Source organism: Petromyzon marinus, chromosome 1 (genome assembly GCF_048934315.1).
Source record: "Petromyzon marinus isolate PM22_M1 ecotype Great Lakes invasive population chromosome 1, UKy_Petmar_22M1.pri1.0, whole genome shotgun sequence".
NCBI lineage: Eukaryota > Metazoa > Chordata > Hyperoartia > Petromyzontiformes > Petromyzontidae > Petromyzon > Petromyzon marinus.
The window spans coordinates 28,820,069-28,843,655 of NC_133667.1; the positions used below are offsets into that span (position 1 = coordinate 28,820,069).

At 42.7% G+C, this 23,587-nt stretch overlaps 1 protein-coding gene across 1 annotated transcript in view; it reads right to left on the reverse strand.

Moving 5' to 3' along the window:
• The window catches only part of LOC116939489 (fibrillin-2-like), an 84,431-nt gene extending 61,824 nt beyond the window's left edge, over window positions 1-22,607 (reverse strand). Inside the window, exons 1-11 of the mRNA XM_032947916.2 lie at window positions 22,342-22,607; window positions 20,893-21,102; window positions 15,538-15,620; window positions 14,630-14,728; window positions 13,650-13,745; window positions 11,791-11,886; window positions 7,227-7,424; window positions 6,382-6,507; window positions 1,793-1,918; window positions 1,230-1,382; window positions 423-773 (exon numbers count right to left, since the gene is read on the reverse strand). Coding sequence (XP_032803807.2) covers window positions 423-773; window positions 1,230-1,382; window positions 1,793-1,918; window positions 6,382-6,507; window positions 7,227-7,424; window positions 11,791-11,886; window positions 13,650-13,745; window positions 14,630-14,728; window positions 15,538-15,620; window positions 20,893-21,068 — 1,504 coding nt within the window. The 5' untranslated portion in view covers window positions 21,069-21,102; window positions 22,342-22,607. The remainder of the gene's footprint in view (window positions 1-422; window positions 774-1,229; window positions 1,383-1,792; window positions 1,919-6,381; window positions 6,508-7,226; window positions 7,425-11,790; window positions 11,887-13,649; window positions 13,746-14,629; window positions 14,729-15,537; window positions 15,621-20,892; window positions 21,103-22,341) is intronic.
• Between the last annotated feature and the right edge of the window lie 980 nt (window positions 22,608-23,587).

The window sequence follows — 23,587 nt, forward strand, 5'->3', positions numbered from 1 at the left end:
TCAAATTTGCACACTGCATTCATGAAAAGCTAAAATGTATGATGTATTAAAGGTTGTTGTGCATGACCAAGTGGCTAAATATAGCAATGGCTTTTGTACAAATGACAGCCAAAGCTTCAGAATATATTCTGCTGCAGAGTAATGCACATGGTTTATTTTTCACACTAGAATGGTTTCTGTAAGGACAAAAGATTTAAAGGTGAAACACTGTGGGTCTGGTTTACGTAGCTTCACAGATATACATTTTTCAGCAAATATTTGTCAGAAAAAGAACAGCAAATTACACGAATTTCAGCAGTGAGGTTGGAAATTCCGTCACACCAACACATATAGCGGGCTCGGTATATGTGTTCTGTAAATTACTTTATAATGTTGCCACTGCATATGTTGTATGTGTATAGATAGGAAACAAAGATACTCACCAATACCAGGGTAAGTTCCTGCTGGGCCTCCTGGCCCTCCGGGTAGAAATTGGCTACCAGGATCTGGCCTCAGGGGTCCACCTGGCAAATGCGTCCCACCAGGCCCAAAGGGGGGTACAAGAGGCAATAATGGGTCTCTTGGTTGATGTGGGCCACCAGCCTGTCCTGGCCTGTGAGGCCCACCTATATAACCTGGTCCACCCGGTCCAAATGGATCAAGTCCGCCAGGTCCGCCTGGTCCGCCTGGCCCACCTGGCCCATTGGGATCACCGGGGACATGTGTCCTATCTGGGTAGCCTTGCCCAGCGCCGGGTGAATATGGCAAGCGCTCGCACATTCGCTGGTGTTCCTCTGTACGGGAATGAGACACACAAGCAATTATTTTTACGTGTTTCATGCACGTAAACAAAACACATACGTAAATATTTCAACAAAAGAACTAACAGATGCAAAATTATCTGTATATGGTGGTCGTAAACAATAGAGCAATATGTATGTGCATACTTATTTCATAATATTATTTATTCGAATGTTATTTCTTGTCTGCTTTCACTCGAATCGTTTTAAATAACTTCGCAAGGAGGTTCATCAGCATCATCACTTCACTGTCTTATTATTTGCATTCAGTTTGCATTTACAAGCTCTTAAAATTATCACGTTAAAATCAGTCTCAAAATCTATAAACACATACATGCAGGCAAGCATAGGATACTGGAGATCCTCTATAAGGGTGGTGGCGGAGGATCTGGGAGGCAGGCATAGATGAAATGCAAATGCACATTGGAGGGGGAAAGAAATGTCTTTCACCTGTGCCACGAATGGGGCACATCTCTGGTGTAGGGCCATAAGACCAACACCGGCCCGAGTCACAGCAGCACTGGGTCCTCGTGAACTGTCCTTGCATCACTGCACTGCACCGTCCATTGGCGAGTGATGCATAGCAGGCCCCTGTGCGCTGGTCTTGAAAGAGTGAAACACAAACATTGCTGTGATTTGCAAACACTGGTATACTTGATGTGGCCTGTGCCATGTAAAAAATATGGTATATTGACAACGGGAAAGTCAGTTCTAAAAAAGTATAGTGAAATACAATAGCTTGGAATCGAACAAGTTGAAAAATATAATCGTATTTGAAGTCAACTCTACTGAATGTCAACACATACAGCTCTTGGGGAGTACACGCTGAAGACCCTTCCAATTATCCACGTCAAATACATTATGAAAACAATACATCTATTTTTTATATTTAAAAAATGTCGCCCTTTAGATGGATACACACGCACGTGATTAATTCTCCAAAATGCTTGCAATCGTTCTTCACGCTGTGCGTGCCAGAGTGTGTGCACTATACATTGAACGTGGCCACCTACCAAAACAACTTGAGCGGTCAGGTGGCGTGGAAAAGCCAGCAGGGCAGTTACAAAAATAGCTCCCGATGGTGTTTTTGCACTCTCCACCGTTGCATATGCCAGGGATGGTTTCGCATTCGTCAATGTCTAAAGAAGGGTTTTTTGGAAGCACACAAACAAAGCAAGGATTATAAAGATAATCTCAGCTGGTTACAATTCTTCTGAACCTCATAATTATCATTGAATGTTTCAGTTTGTGCACATGGGGTGTAGGATGTGGAAGGACATTACATTCTTCCTCTGTGAACGTGTTTCATATGATCTGGTCCCTATGCCATTTGAAATAATATTCCTTCTTTTTGTAAAACTGGATTACCCTCAGGAAATCTCACCATGCTTTGTAAAACATATAAAGTGTTATTTTTTTATTTTTACACTTGTCTAACTTTTTGCATTTGTATTAAGCACAGATGGCTTTTTAATAGTTACCCAGCTGCAGGAATGTGTGCAATGATGTGACCACTACAAGACATTTAGGGTTTGCATGTTTCCAAACATCATCAACTCTTTGACAAACAACTTTCGAAACATATTCTTGGTTCTTTCAGTAAAGTCACGTAATCATCATCAGGTGTGAAAACCACAGCAAGAAAATTTGAAAAAATATATATTGCTGTGGTTTTCACACCTGATGATGATTGCTTGTGTTGCAGTCGAAACGTCGTGAGAATGTTGTTGTTTCATATTTTTATTATTTTATTGTTTCCATTCTACGTGACTTTACCGAAATAACCAATAATATGAATCTCTGCAGTCACGAAAGCTTTAAATCAAAATTTAACTTTCGAAACGTTATTTTAAACACGTTATTTACTCGTATTCGCAAAGGTAGCATTCTTTTGCACATCCTTTGGCATGTTAAAAATTGCACACATATAAGCATTTTTTTACTCTCAAACTATTTTCAACGTTTTAAAAATGTATTTCCCATGTCTATTGATGGAGCAAATCAAATGAATAGCTGAGCAAAAACGGACTTCACATATTTTTTTAAAGAATGTTATTTAAATTAATGTAGTGTGATTTTTTTTTTACGATATTATATACAGTAAATTATATAAACAACTGCCATTGTAGAACATGAATTGTGCATATACTTTTAAACATCTTACTTCTTAGAACTAGAATTTAAAAAAAAACTTTGAAACATCTCACTCATTAGAACTAGAATTGGGCACAAACTTTTAAACATCTCACTTCTGAGAACTATAATTGGATATACACTTTGAAACATCTTTCTTCTTAGAACTAGAATTGGGCACAAACTTTGAAACATCTCACTCATTAGAACTAGAATTGGGCACAAACTTTGAAACATCTCACTTCTTCGAACTTGAATTGGGCACAAACTTTGAAACGTATCAATTCTTAGAACTCGAATTGGACGTAAACTTTGAAACATCTCACTTAGAACTCGAATTGAGCACAAAACTTTGAAACATCTCTCTTCTTAGAACTCGAATTGGACACAAACTTTGAAACATCTCACTTAGAACTCGAATTGAGCACAAAACTTTGAAACATCTCACTTCTTAGAACTTGAATTGGGCACAAACGTTGAAACATCTCACTTCTTAGAACTAAAATTGGACGTAAACTTTGGAACATCTCCTTTCTTAAAACTAGAATTGGACACAAACTTTGAAACATCTCACTTTGTAGAACTAGAATTGGACACAAAATGTGAATACACGGACTATATATGCAGCTAACAATGTTGCTGTTTTCGGACAATGCCAGAATTTTGTGATTTATATATAGTACTTTTAACCGACACTGGCAGGCTTAGGGCTTCATATGTTGAACTTTATTATGAACTTTCATTCGATTGAGAATTTATTTACCAGACGTTATAAAACTGCACTTACATTTATTGCCAGGTTGTGTATTGTATTGCATTTTTTATGCTCAGTTTAGGTCACGGATTACGACGCGTGAATTTTTTCTCTTTTGCAAAAAAATCGTTTCATAAATTATCTGCTTAACAATACTTTCAATATCGTATTTCGTTTGAACTGAAATATTACAACCATTGTCCCGCCAGGTTTCTTTTGCCTCCACATTTTCTCTACATTTTTTTACTGGAGTGTATATTTACGTAATCTTGACTTTGTGGTCTTTTAGTTTTAATAAAAATAAGTTATTAAACTTACATTTAATATTATTGAAATGTATTATATTATCATCTACATCATTGGCTATGATCAATCCCCTTCTGGATGAGGGCCGCTCCAAGCCGTCGCCATCCCTCACTGTCCCAACACATGAACTGATGTCTACATTTTATTTCAGGCTTACATAGTTTTGTAATCTTGCACAATAAATGTTGATCACTTGCTCTTGTTTATGGATGTACCCTGTATGTTAGCATCTGCATTTACCCTTGTATATTCTTTACCATATACGCCTTGTAACAGAAATAAACTGTCACAATAAACTCTCATTGGCTTAAGTAAATGGCACCTTTCTTACTAATTCATATTTAATCTTGAAATTTGGACACATACATTCATAGACTCCGACCTCAACCAAGACGTCTGCCCAGCGTAAGGGGTAGGCAAAATAACCCTCTTAGAGGCGCTCCCTAGAGCTCATTATAATGGAGTCCCTTCTTGCAACAGTGGTGTGAGCAATAAATCAAAGGGCTGCGCATTTGCGCTTTATAAACACAGACATTTATTGATCCTACATGTACGCGTATTGTAGTTTGAAGCTTGTGTTTGAATCGGTCAAGTGAGGAGGTTATAAAACGTGGTGAATGTTGAGCTTCGTACAACGTACAATCAGGCAGCGTTGGCTCAATGTAGATTGACGTTTGTGGAATGAGTGCCCAGCTGTGGCGTTAAATGGCATTCTTTGGAATTTAAGAATAATGAACAACAAGGAGGCTGCCAATTTTAGCATTCATAAATGCATTCAACTGCAATTTTTCCATTTTCATTCTGCACCGCATTATTTATGCATTGACTCTTTGTTTAAAACTTCCTGGCATACGCCTCACTTTGCTGTAGATTTCCTTTCAAGATAAAAAAACACGCGTTGGGTGTTTCGAGATTGAGTGAAACTATAGCTGCCACAGTGCAAAATGTTCAAATGTGACCTCTACTCTTCCCATCGCTGTTACCAAATTGGCTCACAAATTAAAAAAAAAGTATTTCCATGGGAATAACATTCTTGTGAATAAGAACATAGCAATTTTACCAAAATGAGCACTCTATTCAGTTTCTTATGGAACATCTCAAACTATTGTTTGTGTGTATGCCTGTTGCCATGAGTATATTGCCCGCCACTTGGAATTTGTATCCAAATAAAATATTACGTCTCAGTGAGTCTATGTCTTTATTCCTTAAAACTTTTCATTGTGTATTTTAAAATCAATTACATTTCTGACTCTGGTACAAATGTCGTATGACTATTTCTGACTTTCAACATGAAGCAGATCTTAGCAGCAACATGACCATACTCTTTGATTTAAAGCTTTCGTGACTGCAGTAATTCATATTCTTAGTTTTTTCGGTAAAGTCACGTTTTATTTTTTATTTGTTATTTTTGGAAATATTTATTTTATTATTTTGTTGTTTCTCTTCAACGTGACTTTACCGAAAAAACTAAGAATATGACCATACTCTTTTAGCATAAGTAAACTTCAAAACAGTATGGTTAATTGTTTTTATGTTACAATGTAACAACAAACCCCTTGGCTTTTCAATTTTTGTTACATCTTTTCAAAATGTTTACATCTCAGTCAGATTAATTAACACACTGCCACCAAAACAGTCCCTGAAATAGTATTACTTTTATCTACTGTATAGCCAAATTACAAAATATATATGAACCTTATGGCGGGACTCTGGGATCCCATTAGCTCCCGACTCTCACATATACTGCGTTGCGACGTCATTTTATGTCTGCTGAAGGCGAACGATACGGCAATGTATTCCTCTCGAGCAGCTCTTGACGATGTGCTAATCAAAGTTTAAAAGTTTAGTTTTTTTTTCTGCGCATTCGTCCTCACTGCTGCGCTTGGACGACACGACAACGGAATAATCCGCGCCAGGTGGGTCGAGGTGTTTATGTGCGCGGTGGGAAGGAGTCGCCAAAAAGAAATGAATTCATTACGATTTTGACTTCCGTTTATTCGGGACCCTGGGGTGCCGCCATAAGGTTCATATATAAATAACGTGAGTCCGCTAGACTTGGAATGTCCTACACACTTCGACTGAATGGCAGGAACCGAGTGATTGTTCTCAGCCAGCCTTCGCTGTTCTCTTGCGTGCTGCAAACTCACATCCAAGCAATTCATTCACCATCACATTAAGTGAGCACGCCACCTGCCCCGTCGCCCGCCACGTGCTGCCAAAGCAAATGAACGTGTTGGGACGAGGCCGGCGAAGTTACAGCACTTCACACCCGGACAGGGTCGTGAGCTAATGGGCTTGCTGGTTTCTCTAAGAGGCGTAAAAATATATTATTTGAAGATTTCGATATGTGCATGTGTTTTCCAGCGGATGTGGGTGAGCGTGTGTAGCAAGAGGCGCGGCATCGCTCACCCTCGCACTGCTGGGACAGTTCGCTCTGCTTGTGTCCCAAAGGGCATTTGCACTCGTACGATCCCACTGTGTTCACACACGTGCCACCCTTGCACATGCCGGGGATGGCCTGGCACTCGTCCACATCTGCGAGTCAACAGATACAACACAATTGCAGATGGTCAAAAAAAAACAAAACCACCCTTCTGCTAATGGTTTGAAGCTAATTGTGCGTACAAACAGATGTGCGCACAAACATCTCTATCGGTCGTTACTGTGGTTTACCACAACCATGTGTATGTATACATGTACTCTCGTGCCCGTGTGCGCATATCATACATACGTGCACAAGTAAAAGATGTATGTACATATGTAGTCATGCGTGTACACTGTATGTATGTATGTTGTACTTGTTTTGCAGCATACATAGTCAACCATACTATTCGGAGGTGCAGGGGAAGACAACAAACTAAACACAAAAGAGCTATTCTTAGAAAATTAGTTTTGAATCTATATTATAAAGGGCATAGCTTCAGAAGCTTCCTAATATCGGAAGGAAGAGCGTTCCAGATGGCCGCAGAAGTGCATCTGACCATCTTTGTTCGATGACCAGCCGCAAGGCGCTGCGAGGATGACTGGAGCTCGCGTAGTGGTTTACGCTCCTTGCCGAGATCAGCAAGATATTGTGGTTCATTTGTGACAGGCACTTTGTGCATAGTGAGTGTATTCGTTCAGCAACCGGAAGCTAATGCACCTCGGCGAGCACAAGACAGACATGGACGGTTCTGTGCATTGTATGTACCCCATGCGTACATACAATGCACATGTGCACGAGTGAAGGATTGCTCATGGGCGGGTGGGTTTACCTTGGCAGGCACCGGTACGGATATTGGGGATGAATCCCCGGCGGCAGGGATGCGGCTGAGCAGGGCAGACCTCGCATGGGTGGCCCCAGGCTCGGCCAATAGTTGCGCAGCAGAGTCCCTTTGTGCACACAATGCCACTGACCTGGCCCTGGCACATCTGATTGCTCACCTGCGTGAAGCACGGCCCAGTGCGGTAATCTGTAACGAGGTCGGGAGAGTCGCTGGTCAGCGCGCGCCCGTTCAGTGTCGTCGTGGCATGCTCCAGATTTGCATTTGCGTATAAATCTTAATTTTATTGCATTGGTGTGTTGTTCCATGCTGAGAATATAGCTGCTAATAATAATAATAAAACTGCAGCAAGTGCTGTAGAATGTTCCCAAAAAGGTAAGCCGTTTTTCCCATGGTAAGGTTATTTTCGGCCAAGGATGACAGATTCGATTTATATTTAGCTCTTGAGAGTGTAAAATGTGCCAGTAATTGATTGTTAAAGGTAATACTGTGGTTATAAAATTTCGGCCACCTCAGTTTGATTCCCAGCCATGGCTAATAGCAGTGCTGAGTGATATCCAAACGGGTCTTGGACTCCCGTTTACAACTAAAACCACACCAATAAATTTGGTCAATTATGGTAAAACATCCCCCATTACCAGTAGCATCGGGAGGTCTTGATACAGCAGCCGATTGACAAACATATGTGAATTGTAAATTATTGTTATAAAATTCAGTCCCATATTCTTGGTTCTTTCGGTAAAGTCACATAGAAGGGAAACAATAAAATAATAACAATATAAAACAAAACAATTCTCACGACGTTTCGACTGCAACACAAGCAATCATCGTGAGAATTTTATTGTTTTATATTTTTATTCTTTTATTGTTTCCCTTCTACGTGACTTTACCGAAAGAACCAAGAATATGAATCCCTGCAGTCACGAAAGCTTTCAATCAAAATTTAAATCGAAACGTTTTTTTTTTTGGGGGGGGGGTACTTAAAGCAAACAGCGACATGCAAACAATGTCAACAAATACGACTCATATTCTTGGTTCTTTCGGTAAAGTCACGTAGAAGGGAAACAATAAAATAATAAAAATATAAAACAATAAAATTCTCACGACGTTTCAACTGCAACACGAGCAATCGCCATCAGGTGTGAAAACCACAGCAAGAAAATTTGAAAAAACGTTGCGGTTATTTTTAACGTTAGCAACCACGGAGAGCGATTTGACAGTTTGTTCTGATGGACTTTACCAAAAGAACCAAGAATATGAATCCCTGCAGTCACGAAAACTTTCAATCAAAATTCATTCCCGTTAACGGTCAGCAGTTGTGCCAGCAAGGATAGATGCTTATCGGTGTCTTGAGATGTAGAAACATCCACCCGTTGGAAATTATGTAAGCTGTACGAATCATACTTTGGTTAAATCTCAAAGAATGATGTTTAATTTGGCCATAATTCACAACATTCATGAAGCATGACTTAATCGGAAAGTTGAAGTGGTTACTCTATGTTCTTCTGACATTTGATCATGTATTTTTGCAGGCTAAAAAGTCTGTGCCCATCTCCTATGGAGGGAGGGTTTTGCAATAAGTGCCAAGTGATATTCCAGGAGACATCACAATGTCATGCATGACACCTCCTAAGGCTGGGGAACATATTCAATAAATGGAATGGCAAATTCTAAAATAGCCCACCACGGAATGGATCACAGAATAATATCCAAACATCATAATATTCCAGAATGGTTTTTTTTCTGATTAAACTGTGGCCATGTTATCATCCACTTCCTTTGGAGGCTGCGTTAAATAAGTTCATACTTCTGTTTGGTTGGGTCCTTTTTTCCTCTTCTGAGCCCCATCACCAAAATAACTCACTTATGGAGAAAAGCAGGGTTGTCAACTTAATTAAGATTAGTGAGCACAAAAACTCTGTACTTGTTCAGGAAATGGTGCAAAAATGTCCTAATCTTCGTAGAAACGCATGACAAATATTTTTTTTTTGCTTCTGGAACGCAAATGAGTACCAGCTATGCCGGGGACCTTCCAGCAAGCACCTTAGGGGGTCAGTTTAGGTGATTAGCGATGGTGGCACAGGTCCAGTGCACACAGGCTCCCAAATAATGACGTTTACATTTCTGTGTTCAATTAATCAAATAAAATGATGCTTGTGAATGGTTTCAGTAAAAACATTACCTGTGGGAAGCGGAATGGGACTTGCTGAATAAGCTGTATATCTGCATAATTGTAATCTTAAATCAATACTATACCCCAAAGAACTGAACGTTACGAAAAATTAATAATTGGTTGCACAAAATAATTCGGCCTCATATCAAATATATGCTGCCAACACAATGCCAGTTGTTTTGTTGTGAGTAATAATTTCAGCCTGTGGTGCTTTTTAACTTAATAATTTATTTATAATCGGATGTAGAATACTATATTCATTGCCAAATGTAACTTTTGTTTGGTTGGGTGGAGCAACTAAATAAATACAATTTCACACATTCAATCAAGAGTTTTAACAATGGAGAGGGAAGTCTGCCACCAAGGAATGTACATTTGACTTTTTTTATTTATTCCTTAACCCGTATTTTGTGAGCCCAGTCGCCCTGTTAACTGGAGGATGAATAAATACTCTCAAACTGCTGTGAATCGCTCTCAGAGACCGCTCGGCCCAACATCCACACAGGTGTGAAACATCTGGCCACACGGAACGCTATGGCAGGGAGTTATTTCCGCAGAGTGTATTTCACGGCACGGTGATTTGTATCTTGTTAAAGGCTTGCTGCTGCTGCAAAGAAGAAGTGGTATGGTTCGCATGATGAAGGGGCACATGGCAGTGCTTGAATGTTCACAGACAGGCACACCCATGAGGAAAAAACCCCTCCCCCTTATGAGGCCTTCTCTCTGAGCTCCACCCACCCTGAAGTCCATGACTCAAAGCTGGCAGATTTCTTCCATCTTTTTTTGCTTCGTTCACGTACCAGCCATAAAGGGCAGCCTGCAGAGTGATGTTGTAACGTCTGTTGCTATGGCAATCACTGTTTCCAGGCCAGTGTTGGTGTCTGTTGTTATTATTATTGCTACTACTACGATGCAAGATCGAATATTAGCCTCGCTAGGCGACTGAGTTAGAGGCAGATATGTGCAGCGGTCGGATATGTGACCATTTACAGAATGAACATCAGAGTGACACTATGCCCAGGCTGGAATTGGACAAAAACATCGAGTGAAAACTTCTGTAGACTTGGGAAAAATGCTTCGCAGTATGTTGGAAATAAGTGAATGTGCGCGACGTTAAGGACACGTTGCCGTGTGTGAACGGGCCACATTTGCAAACATCTATAGAGAAAGACGGTTACCACCACGCATGAATACTGGTCCGGGGACCGGATACGTACAATGGTTGGACATGCGACATTGCGTTTATATAATTACCGTCCATTTTTGTAAACGTTAAAAACGTTGTATTATTCGGCGATTATTTGATGCTCACAGGCATTCCCTTGCTGAAACGTAACGCTCGCACGTAACATGACTCTTCAATGTGAGGATTATATGTGCATGTTTTCAATTTGCTGACTCTTCCTTTCCAGGAGCTGTACGTGCGGCTTTATTTATTTATTTATGGCAGAAGGGCAACATTTGAGTAAGTAGCTGTCATGAAAAATACTATCATTTACTAATTTAAAAAAAGTGGAACAGAATACGTGCTGCTCCATGCTTCCTCCTTAATGTATCGTGTACTTGAGGAATGTTTTTTTAAGCACCTTGTTATTAACTAGTCTTTGGACAGCCTGTTAATGTGACATGGGTTAGTTTACAAAAGATCAACGCACTAGTAGCTTAACCCTGTGGCCAACAGGTGATAAATTCAGCTGCGTAAAAGATGTCCGTATGGTCAGGGTTCTTTACCCAGAATTAAGGTTTTAAGCGAACTGAACAGCAGCATCTGTTTTGTTTTTAAAGTACAATAATCTTGGCTCCACATGCCTTTTTCCACTTGATCATTTATCCTTTAGTACTACTAATAATAAATTATGTATGGAAAGAGAACATTATCTCTGTATTCCAGTGCAGTTTGTTCCGAAGAGTACTCAGCAATAATAAGCAATATATACTGCATACATGGGACACCAGATATAATTTTCCACCAACAATATTTCCCCAGAATTTCTCATAACCTTTGCCAACAGCATGAACCAGGAACAACGTAAGAATGCAGACCACAACATTTAAAAAAAAAATTGGCATGGTAGATAATTGTTTAAAAAATATATTTTTTAAGAGTTTGTCGATCGGCAGGTTTCGTGTGGTAGGTTAAAGTCTGGGTACTCCCACCTCTTGCAAGACGTCTGGATAGTGTAGAAGAATATGCCAAATTTGCCCTCTAGAGTGGCTCTCTAGAACCGCCTCTCGCAGAGGGCTCCTTCCACTAGCAGTGGCAGGAGCAAACATTTGCAAGGCCTGCACCGATAGCCTTTTAATAATAATGTTGGTTCCATCCTGAAAGAGACAATTGCTGCTGAAGAGTAAGTGGGCACGCACGAACACTCGCTCACTCACCTCGTTCGCAGTGTGGGCCTGTGAATCCGTAGACGCAGGCACAGCGATTTGGCCCAATGCATCGGCCTCCGTTCTGACATCCCGTATCACACACGGCTGCGAAATAGATCAGCTGAGATTTACCATTTGCTTGTCATCAAATCTATTCAGCTGTAACGAATGGTCACTGCCAAAACTTTATGTTGCAATGTCTTGGGACTCGTCCTACAGTTTGTATTTATTTCCCAGTCTGCTTGTAAATTTACCATTTCAAGACAGATTCCGGATACATTCCAGATTCCGATTTATGATAAATTATTGAAACTACATTTAATGATTTGTGAACTAACTTGTATGACTTTACAATGCAAATCAGCTTAAGTAAAATCTATATATATAAAATTGTAAATGTGGACACGTAGACCATGAATACACTGTGGTAATACTCTAACTACAGAATGTGTGGGTAGCTTGTTGTTGTGCGAACGTTGATCTCAGCTGAGATCAACATTTTCCTGCAGCTGTTTTTCATTATTTTCGCTTCTCATAGTTTAAGAGGTTGCAGTTTTACAAAGAATTAGGCCAGATGAAAAAAAAGATTGCTCAAAATGGTTCGAGCAAACAATCGTCTTCATAGACTCGGATTTTGTGAAGAATCTTTTTTACATTATGAAAAAAGAACATTTGAAACAGAGCCAAGTCTGCATTCACAGAAAGAATCGGGACTGGCTCCAAGTGACTGATGAATAGAGAAAAAATGGGTCTGAAATATTTCCCAATAAAAAGAATGAGAGAGAAAATGCACAATCAGCAGATCTCCAGTCCATGCATGACTTAAGAGACCACGTCTGCAACGTAATTAATGTTTGCATTAATTAATCTTACATTTTTGCCACTTAGCTGGGCCAAGTTTGGTCGTGACTGGCTCAGGGAACTGATGTTTAACGAATGTTGGAATGTATATCTTTTTTTTTACTCTTTACAACAACATTTATAATGGGTGAAAATACATAGCGATCTCCTTCAATACTTTAAATAAAATAAAACTGTTGGCAATAAAGAACTCCAGTTATGCTGACATAGAGCACGTGGGGAAGTGTTTATTTTGGCAATTTAATTCTCCCTGCAACAAAGGAAATATCTAAAACGTACTGAAATTGTTCAGTGACGTCTTAAAGCAATCTCAATTCATCTAAACATTTGTTTCACCCGTAAGATATGTACTTCCTAAATAATTATTAATATTCTCAAATTTCAGGTTTCTTTTAACCTTACATTAATTTTCTTCTTGGCTCCAAACAAATTCATAAATACTTTGGTATTGATTACAGGAGCCAAATGGGGAAGGCTTACAAATATGATATTACCGCAGAAACCAATTATTAGCTTCATTTACAAATATATCTCTGAAAGTTAACTCATCATGGTCAGGCTTATGTTGTGCCAATTCTGGAGTATCTGGCATGTATCCATTATATTACACATATATATTGGTTGAGTATATGTTTTTTTATATTTCGTGTATATATTACTTAATCTAGTGAACTCATTAGCATCGTGGCATGCACAACATGTGTAACGAAAGGATGATAGCATTTAAGGGGCTTTTTTATACTTATACTTTTTTATACTTATACAAATTGTGATGCGGGTGCCTTTTTCAGCACGTAACTTTCCAAGCTTTCTATTTCGTAGGGTCGTAGTTCATCTTAAAAAAAAATGTACACACACACTGCAGTTCACCGACACATGCATTAGCATGAGGACAAAATAAAATAATTATGGCGCCAGCTGCTTAGGGGACTGTCGTGGCGGCTGCGAGAATGCGTTTGTCACGTGGGCGACAAAACTTTAAAAACGCAATTATGGACAAAACTCACGCTGTCCGCAGTGGGTGCCGGTGTAGCCCTTTCCACATGAGCAGTGGTCGTCCGCGCAGCTGCCGCCATTCATGCACCTGATGTTGCATTGGCTGACTGTGAAATGGCACACCGGTGATTTCCCCATGTCAGCAGAAGAACAGACACTCGTTGAATTCGTACACGCAGAGGAGACGCGCGTTGATCTTTTTTTTTTACTGCGCAAAAAAATATTGTGACGTTAATAGGCCAACTACTGGTTCAGTCAAGTCAGTCTTTATGAAATATCAGAAAGTCTTTTATAACGAGACGGGATCATTTATCAGTCGCAGAATTATATAAAAGTCACGTAAAGCACACTGCACAAGAAGCGATTTTATTTTATAAAGCCGCAAGATATCAACCATCGCTAAGAATGTCGATCCGTCATTTCTCATTGGCAATGCAACTCACCAAGACTATCAGTTTGTTGTTGGGCTGCCATTGCCCCGTTCAGCGTCATGCGTGACTATTGAATGTGACAAGAGCATGGCTTGACGTGGCCTTGTCAATGGGCCAATCACAAATGACTAAGACATCACATGCTGCTCGATGCCCTTAGTCTCATTCCTGCACAGGACGTTACATCGTATAGTTGCCAGAAATTATTCTACAGGTTTGTCAATTCGCTTTGGGCAACAGCGATAGTGATTTCCTACTATTTAGGTTTTCGCCGTTGTGCTGTATAGCTCTCCCATATCTTTTCGAGTTGTACCGCGTGTTGGATGACATGATGTCTGAATTCAGTTCCTGAGGAGCCCCCAACACTTGGAGCGAAACGTCAGACTTCATGTCAAACAGCACGTGGGTAGAACCCGAAAACACACCTAAGACCTACAATAAATTCCTCGGACGAATAGGCGACCGGAGGAGAAACACTGTAGTAAAAAAAAAAAACTATCGTACGTCTGGGACAGAGATTTAAATACACCGGCGCTTGTGCCGGCCATCCTGGAACTCACTGGACTTGGAGCCGCAGGTGGATGAGATCTGCCCACTGGAGCAAGTGCACATGTTGGGACGCGAGCAGAAGCCATCGCCGCACGAGTGTCGACAGATCGCTGCAGCGCACAGAGCGAGAGGTGCAAGAGAGGGACGCGTTAGGGCATCGCTACACGGTGGATGCGCATCACTCTCACGTATGACCGCGTCGGCTTCCACACTCGTGCTGCAGAACTCTCCGTGTGCATTCGTCGGGTTATGCCGTGTGCGTTTGCTCGGCACGGATGTCTGAGGTTTCACTCCCAGCTTCCAGCAGGGCATGGGGCGAAACGTCAGACACCGTGCCAAACGAACACGCGGGCACAACCCAAAATCACATCGGAGAGCCGTACAGTGCAACTATGTGTGGCATTTCCACGGGAGAGAGACTGAAAGCAGACACAAGTTCGTTGTGTTACATATGTTACTCTTTGGCAAATCGCACAGGCCTAAGAGTCACATCGCAGGAAAGGATTTCGGAGTAATCGTTTTTTTATTAAGTGAACATCTACGGAAAATGACAGCTACACAATGAACAAATATGTTACCCGGACAAATGTAAAGAGCAAACTGCATTAAACGTGGACAAATATTTTCCGGCCCTTTAGAAGTGAGCGAATGTACGTGAGATTAAGAACACATCACTGAGTGTGTGAGGAGGTCGGGTTTATGATCATCGATAAGGCAACGACAGTTGGATGTGTGGCGCTCAATTCCTCGGTGTGGCTTGTTAGACGGTCCGGACATGCGACGCTGTGCTGTATGAACGTTTTCAGCATTTGCCGGTAAACGCAACACGTTATGCTGTCATATTGCCTAAACTGCTATCAGCCACCATTCTATCATTAATTTCCTGTTGAGTTGGCCAGGGAGGGTGTGTTATACTTACGCACGATACACTGGTTGCCACCAGGTAAGGTCTTCCAGCCGGGACAACAGTAGGAATGAAACCGGGATCCGCACACATTTGGTCTAAATGACATAAACCAGAACAACAACAACAACACACATTTTTTTAAATGTACCATTTTATGTGCGTTTTATTTGAACAAATTACAATGCGAACGTCCAGGTAGGGGTAGCGGGACAACTCAGTGAGTTTGTAGATATTTTCACAGCGGCCTCGCTTTGGCTGAGAAGCAGTGACACACACACACAAAATTGTTCTGCAGGACCATGTGGTATCATCATGTTGCTGATAGTATCTGCCAAATAAAGTTCATTTTTACACTCGACCATGCCAAAAAAAAAAATTTGAATTCCTTTTATAAGCGTGCATGCATGTTGTGAGCTTGTGCATTGCTCGTACATTTGTATTATTGTTCAATCATTTGCTGGTTTAACGTTTTTTTTAAGGCGACTAAAGTGCCGATGTTTTGATACGTTTCACTTTCAGCATTCGGTTTCCCAGGCACACACATTAGCAAGAATCGCCGGAAAAGAGGGTCCGTGCGAAGTCGAGTGACCGACGAGTTGTTATTCTTTCCATTTTACCCATTTTAGTGCGTGTGTGTGTGTTGTGTGCCTGTTGTACTTGTGGGTTATGCACCACACAAGGCTCACACGCAGACGTGTTTGCCCACCAGTCCGGAATACGAAGGCCGGCAGGGTTTTTGTTGTTCGTTGTTGTTGTTGTAAAAGTGCCAGGGACAAAAAATAAACAACCATATGAGGACCGGGCCCCCCTCCCACCCCTAACACCCAACAGCAGCAACACGCACGCACACACCAAGATCCCCCCGTACAGCCTTAACACACTGTAGGGGCAAGTGCTGTTAGCGAGCACCTATGAAGGCCGGCACGGTACACGAGGGAGTGGGTGGCCAGCAACCACGCCCGACCGCCTTTGTCTCCCCAGTGACGATGTTTACTACACACCGCACCAGGTACTCATTTGAGGCCGAGTCGAGCTAGGGGAGGCCCAGAACCGGTTCAGATAATCGTCACTGGGTGTTGGCCGTGAGCGGGAATCGAACTCGGGTCGCCGGGGTTCGTAGCGCAGCGTAGCGCTTACCGCTGCACCACCGCTCCCCACACACACAGACACACACACAGACACACACACAGACACACACATCGACACACAGACACACGCATAGATACACACAGACACACGTATAGACACACACAGACACACGCATAGACACACACAGACACACGCATAGACACACGCATAGACACACAGACACACACAGACACACGCATAGACACACACAGACACACATAGACACACAGACAAACACATAGACACACACACAGACGCACACACACACGCATAGACACACACATAGACACACACATAGACACACACAGATACACGCATAGACACACATAGACACACGCATAGACACAGACACACACACAGACATAGACACAGACACACAGACCTAGACACACACATACACACACACAGACACACCCATAGACACACGCACAGACAGACACACAGACATACGCAAAGACACACACATAGACACACGGAGACACACGCATAGACACACACAGACACACGCATAGACACACGCATAGACACACACAGACACACACAGACACACGCATAGACACACACAGACACACGCATAGACATACGCAGACACACCCATAGACACACACAGACACACGCATAGACACACATAGACACACACAGACACGCATAGACACACATAGACACACGCATAGACACACGCATAGACACAAACAGACACACAGACACACAGACACACGCACAGACACACGCATAGATACACACAGACACACGCATAGACACACACAGACACACATAGACACACACAGACACACACACAGACACACACACAGACACACGCATAGACACACACAGACACACGCATAGACACACACAGACACACGCATAGACACACAGACACACACACATACACACGCATAGACACACACAGACACACACACAGACACACGCATAGACACACACAGACACACACATAGACACACGCATAGACACACAGACACACGCATCGACACACACAGACACACACACAGACACACACATAGACACACACACAGACACACGCATAGACACACACAGACACACGCATAGACACACACAGACACACGCATAGACACACACAGACACACGCATAGACACACATAGACACACACACAGACACACGCATAGACACACACAGACACAAGCATAGACACACACAGACACACGCATAGACACACACAGACACACGCATCGACACACACAGACACACACACAGACACACACGTAGACACACACACAGACACACGCATAGACACACACAGACACACGCATAGACACACACAGACACACACACACAGACACACGCATAGACACACAGACACACGCATAGACACACACAGACACACGCATAGACACACACAGACACACGCATCGACACACACAGACACACGCATAGACACACACAGACACACGCATAGACACACAGACACACACACAGACACACGCATAGACACACAGACACACGCATAGACATACACAGACACACGCACAGACACACGCATAGACACACACAGACACACACATAGACACACACAGACACACACACAGACACACACAGACACACGCATAGACACATACAGACACACGCATAGACACACACAGACACACACACAGACACACGCATAGACACACACAAACACACACAGAGACACACAGACACACACATAGACACACACATAGACACACAGACACACACATAGACACACAGACACACACAGACACACACATAGACACACACAGACACACACACTGACACACGCATAGACACACACAGTCACACAGACACACACACAGACACACGCATAGACACACACAGACACACACAGAGACACACAGACACACATAGACACACACATAGACACACAGACACACACATAGACACACAGACACACGCACAGACACACACATAGACACACACATAGACACACACAGACACACACACAGACACACGCATAGACACACACAGACACACGCACAGACACACACAGACACACACAGACACACGCACAGACACACACATAGACACACACAGACACACACAGACACACGCACAGACACACAGACACGCACAGACACACACAGACACACACATAGACACACACACAGAGACACACACAGACACACATAGACACACACATAGACACACATAGACACACACAGACACACGCGTGGACTCTCGACACGCTCACTGTCTCAGGTCGCTGAGTGTGTGCTCGTAATTAAATGCGCGTAACTGAAAAGTGAAGGGGAAACAAATACACTTAAGGCTCCTGGCCAAAATTCGGTCCAATTAAAATAACACGCAGTTTTAGAGTTCAATTTCCCAAACGCATTCGGACATCTGACTGCGTGTGGATCCCGCTTGCTCGGTCGGTTTTTTTTTATTGCCGCTTCTGATAGGGAGCAACAAAGCTATTTTGATTCTGGCACACAAACACTCAAAGTCATAGACGGTTTACCTATTGAACGAAGTGTGTTACGTCTTTATGAAATATACGAGACTGTATTTCGTGAGTGGAATGATTCACTCTCCTGACGAATCCACAGATTGTCATGATTCAGGCTCTCGATTCAATTCAAGGATGGCTTTAATCTTTTTTTTATTGTCCACTGCAGTTCAATGAATGATTAGTGCCTCCAGTGGATGCAGCGAGTAACGTGAAACTGACAGAGCGTGCACATGAATTGAGATACAGCGCATTTTTAAAGAGGCGATTGGATACGCATATGATGATGTTAACATTGGTGTTCATCGATCAGTCAGCATATGTTTCTACCCCGAATATATTTAATACAAAGCACAACATTTTACTCAGATTGTAAATATCGTGGCTTGGCTCTCCAACACACCGGTGTGCTGTATGAGTGACGAATTGGCACGTTCTTTTTACGTGACAATCCTTACTAGTTGACTGTGTCGGGTGGTGGCGGGTTTTAACGACACATTCATATATGTACGCGATCTAACCCAAAAAAACCTCTATTATGGATGACATTGGTCGCGAAAGCCTACGTGTTAAACTGCTATTACTTTTAAACGTGGTGTATGCTTTCTCACCCCGTGAAATCGAAATTTTACATTTGTGCAGAAAAAAACCCGAAGTGATTCGCAAAAAAACTATTTCTGTGGAGTCCTGCGCATAACATGTGGCCGGTTTTGCATGTGGAAGTATTTTAGTTAAGACGGAGGAAAGGTGAGAGTGCCTGGATAAAACACAGTATGCAAGGGTTGAATCAAACTCTGCACGTAACACGAGTTGTACTGCCTCCTAGAGGCACCATGTGGCCCTACATGTAGTTATCACGCGGACTCCGTCTCGTTGTGATCCACCAACCTCAAACACACTGGCAAGACTGTGCTACACGATTGTGCTACCATGAAAAAAAAACAAGAAATACCTTAAGGCAAGTCAATGACCATGTTTAGCAAGTGGATCTGCACATGACAATGCTGTTAGTTTCTACAAGCGCTTGTTAGCATGTGTTTGGCAAACAATAAACTGATGCCTCAGAGGAATGTTGATAATTCCATAGGAGGATACGCTCATCTGGTTTAACGTAACTCTACAATGCATTCCCACACCAGTGCATATTTATTTCAAGGGATGGCCAGCACTTGGCCCCTGGACCCTTTCCCCACAATATTAAACCAACAGTGTAGCTTGCTTTGGCAGGTTTCAGACAAGTCTAATTTTCATTTATAGTGCCTGATGTTACTTTGCCAGTCAAAAACAATCAAGCGGATTCAGAGCAGTGCTGATGTCTCGGGGTGAAAACACGCATTTGCAAAAAAAAACAGCCGGTTAATCTGACGAAAACTACAAAGACACAAAGTCAATGTCACGAATTTTCAGTGATTCTCTGCCATTGCGCCGGTGCAATAAGTACTACGACTATTATTTTAGGGAAAGCGTAATTGCAGCAGCACTGACGCATCAAGGCATGCCTGGTTTCATTTCCTCTCAACATTTATTTTTATTTTTTAACGCAACAACAACAAAATAATTTTAATCTGAACGTCATTCCCGGGAAATGTTTTTTTTTTGTTTGTTTGTTAAACCACAGTACAATTTTGGTCAAATCTGAAGGAGCATTCCTGGACAGAGCCAATAGTGCGTAGGCGGGCGGGCGTTCGAGGAGGCTCGGTTTTGGCATGGGTGGCTTTTTTGTTGATGTTGTTGGGGCGCGTGCGTGCGTGCGGTTGTGCAGTTCCTGGCTCACCCTCGCAGAGCGTCGTGGCGGCCCCTTCGTGGGGCCCGCGCCACGGGGCCCTCCTCGGCCTGCGCGAAACGCTCCGCTTGGAAGTCACCCTCAGCCCCGAGTGCGCCCTCGACGGCGAGCCCCAGAAACGCCGAGAGGCACAGGGCCAGCCTCAGCAGCCCTCTCCTGGCTTCCATTTTCACTCGCGATGCTTTGTCTGTGTCTGTCTGTCTGTGAGTGGGGGGGGGGGGATTTTTTTTTTTGCGCTGTTCCCACAGATCCTTAATTGAACCTCGCCACCCCCACACACCCCCCCCAACCCTCCCCTTACCCTTGGCTAGGATTTTCCGGGCCGAATTAAGAGCGCAGAGCGCAGGCTTTCTTGGAGCGGAGGAAGTGTATGTGTTGGGGGCACGCTTCCCTAAGTGGTAAACTTCAGAAGATCTGCGCCCCTTCTTCGATGTTGTACAAACGCTCTTGATACGATGCTTTGCAGGTTCACACTGCTGTAAATGAAAACAAGAACAACGCCACATTTGACAATTCTGCTTGCTAACATGAGACAAATTTGGCACGGCATGTGCACCAAGTGAAAAGTTTAATGTTATGACTACAAAAATAGGTGCTATTATTACAATACTGCTGTCTCGTGTCAAACGTTGATATAGTTTAAACGAAGCTGCATTAGACACGCACATGCAATCCGCCCCGACGCTAAACATTCGCATGGACATAGGATGAGAGATAACAAACGACCTCCCGAAAGACGAGCGAGCTGAACATGACGCTGGCACCGAAAGTGACTGCGTTGACATTCTTTCTCATTTCATGGAGGAGCACAAATAAAATACGCCATGAAAACGCCGACGGCGTCTATTTTGTCGCTGTATTTTGCTTGTGAACGTGAAATATTTCAGTCACCAAGCGCCACAATTTTGGTTCAATTAGAATATTTGTTGCGCTTACTACGAGAAAGGGGTTTTAAGGGTGAGTTTTAAGCGACTTTTTATTTTCCCTGTAAACACAAATCAGTGATATTTTAAACATTTTGACATGAATATATATATAATCCTTTGCAAGCTGATTTACACACATGAATACCAATGCTAAACTCAACAGTATTTGTACATTTGATTCGCATCAAACGTTTTACTCCCGCATACGCATAACGACACTCAATAAGATGCAAGACATCTGCTAGCAATTTAAACTTTCCTGTACTGTGCTCCAAAAAAAATACATTCTTTTAACAATGTCCCTTTTGTGCAAGCACTATACCATCGAAAACTCCTCTACATTGGTGGAGGATATGTTAAAGCAATGTATTTCAAATAAAACAAACTTTAAAAAAAAGGTTTGCTCATAAATACCGAGTCCAAAGGAATCATCATACCTACGATCATTGTGTGCGTGTGTGCGCTCCAGAAAACGAGAGTGTGCGATTTGCGAGGCAAGGACGCCGTTCGTTACCTTTAACTCCGATTCCCCCTTCCTCTGCGTCGGATGGGGTGGGTGGTGGTTAAACGTCTCGGGGCTTGCGGCGCTGCTCGGTTGGGGCTGAGTCTACTGTGGGTGTTCAGGTTCCCACGCGCTTGGAACCTGGGCACTGGTGCGGCCTCGCTGTGAGCCCGCAGAGTGCGACTGAAACCATCGGCTCTCGCCGCCGCCGCTTAAAGGCTTTCCAAGGCGAATCGCGCGCCTTCGCAAAAGGCGGATCCTATGATTGACAACGCGCTGTAGGTTAACAGAGAGGAGGAGGAGGAGGCGGCTTGCGGAGTGAAGGAGGGGAGGGGGATCGTGATTGGGAGGGGAGGGTTGGAGAAGGAGGGAGGTAGAGAGTTGTGCGTTTAGGATAGAGGTTTTGCTGGGGTGCCAAGTGGGGATTGGGGGTGGATTGAAATGCAGGCGGGGAGGGGTTGGCAGCCTTAAAAAAAAATCCCCTGCCCCTTGGCTCATTTTTTGATCACGAGCCACTGCTGCAGAACTCACAGAGTGTGCAGACGTCCAGCAAACCACAGCAACATTGCTGCTGTCCGCCCGTTAGCATAAGTATATGGTTATTAAGTTGTGTTTACCAGGGAGTAAAAACAATTACAACGTTCTGAACTCGTTATGTAATAATAATTATTTACATGAGCTGATTTAGCTTTCACGTAAAGCATTGTTTAAGCTGCATGTTCTTTTGCATCGCGTTGCCATACGTTATATCTGGTTTTTATTTACTTGCGTGCATTCGTAGCTTCAAGAGTTGTGCTGCAAATACGTTGCCTATGAACGTGTATCGAGTAAAAGAAGACACTTTTTCAGGGTGTGAACTACACAAACGTATACACAGGGCGAAACAGGCAATCCTTAATGCCAGGAAATTAAAATGGTCTGTTAACTTATAGTCATTAATCAATCCAACACTGGATGAAGTCCTTCACACGCTGTAAGTCAGGGGGGGAGGCGAGGTTGTTTGACCATACTTCACCACACTGGTCATATTAGGGTTGGTCAAAGTGGTGCCCAGAACTTAATTCAGATATTCTCCACTAACATTGTCCATCACCAGGTTCAAACCACAGTGCACTAACCACTGTGCCACCATTCCACCATGCTTCCCAAATATACAGCATTAAAAAGTACACTCTAAAGAAAAATAATAATAGATCCATACATGAAATATTACATCTCAATAATGAGCACTGCTGAGTCACAGCATGGGTGTGTGCGC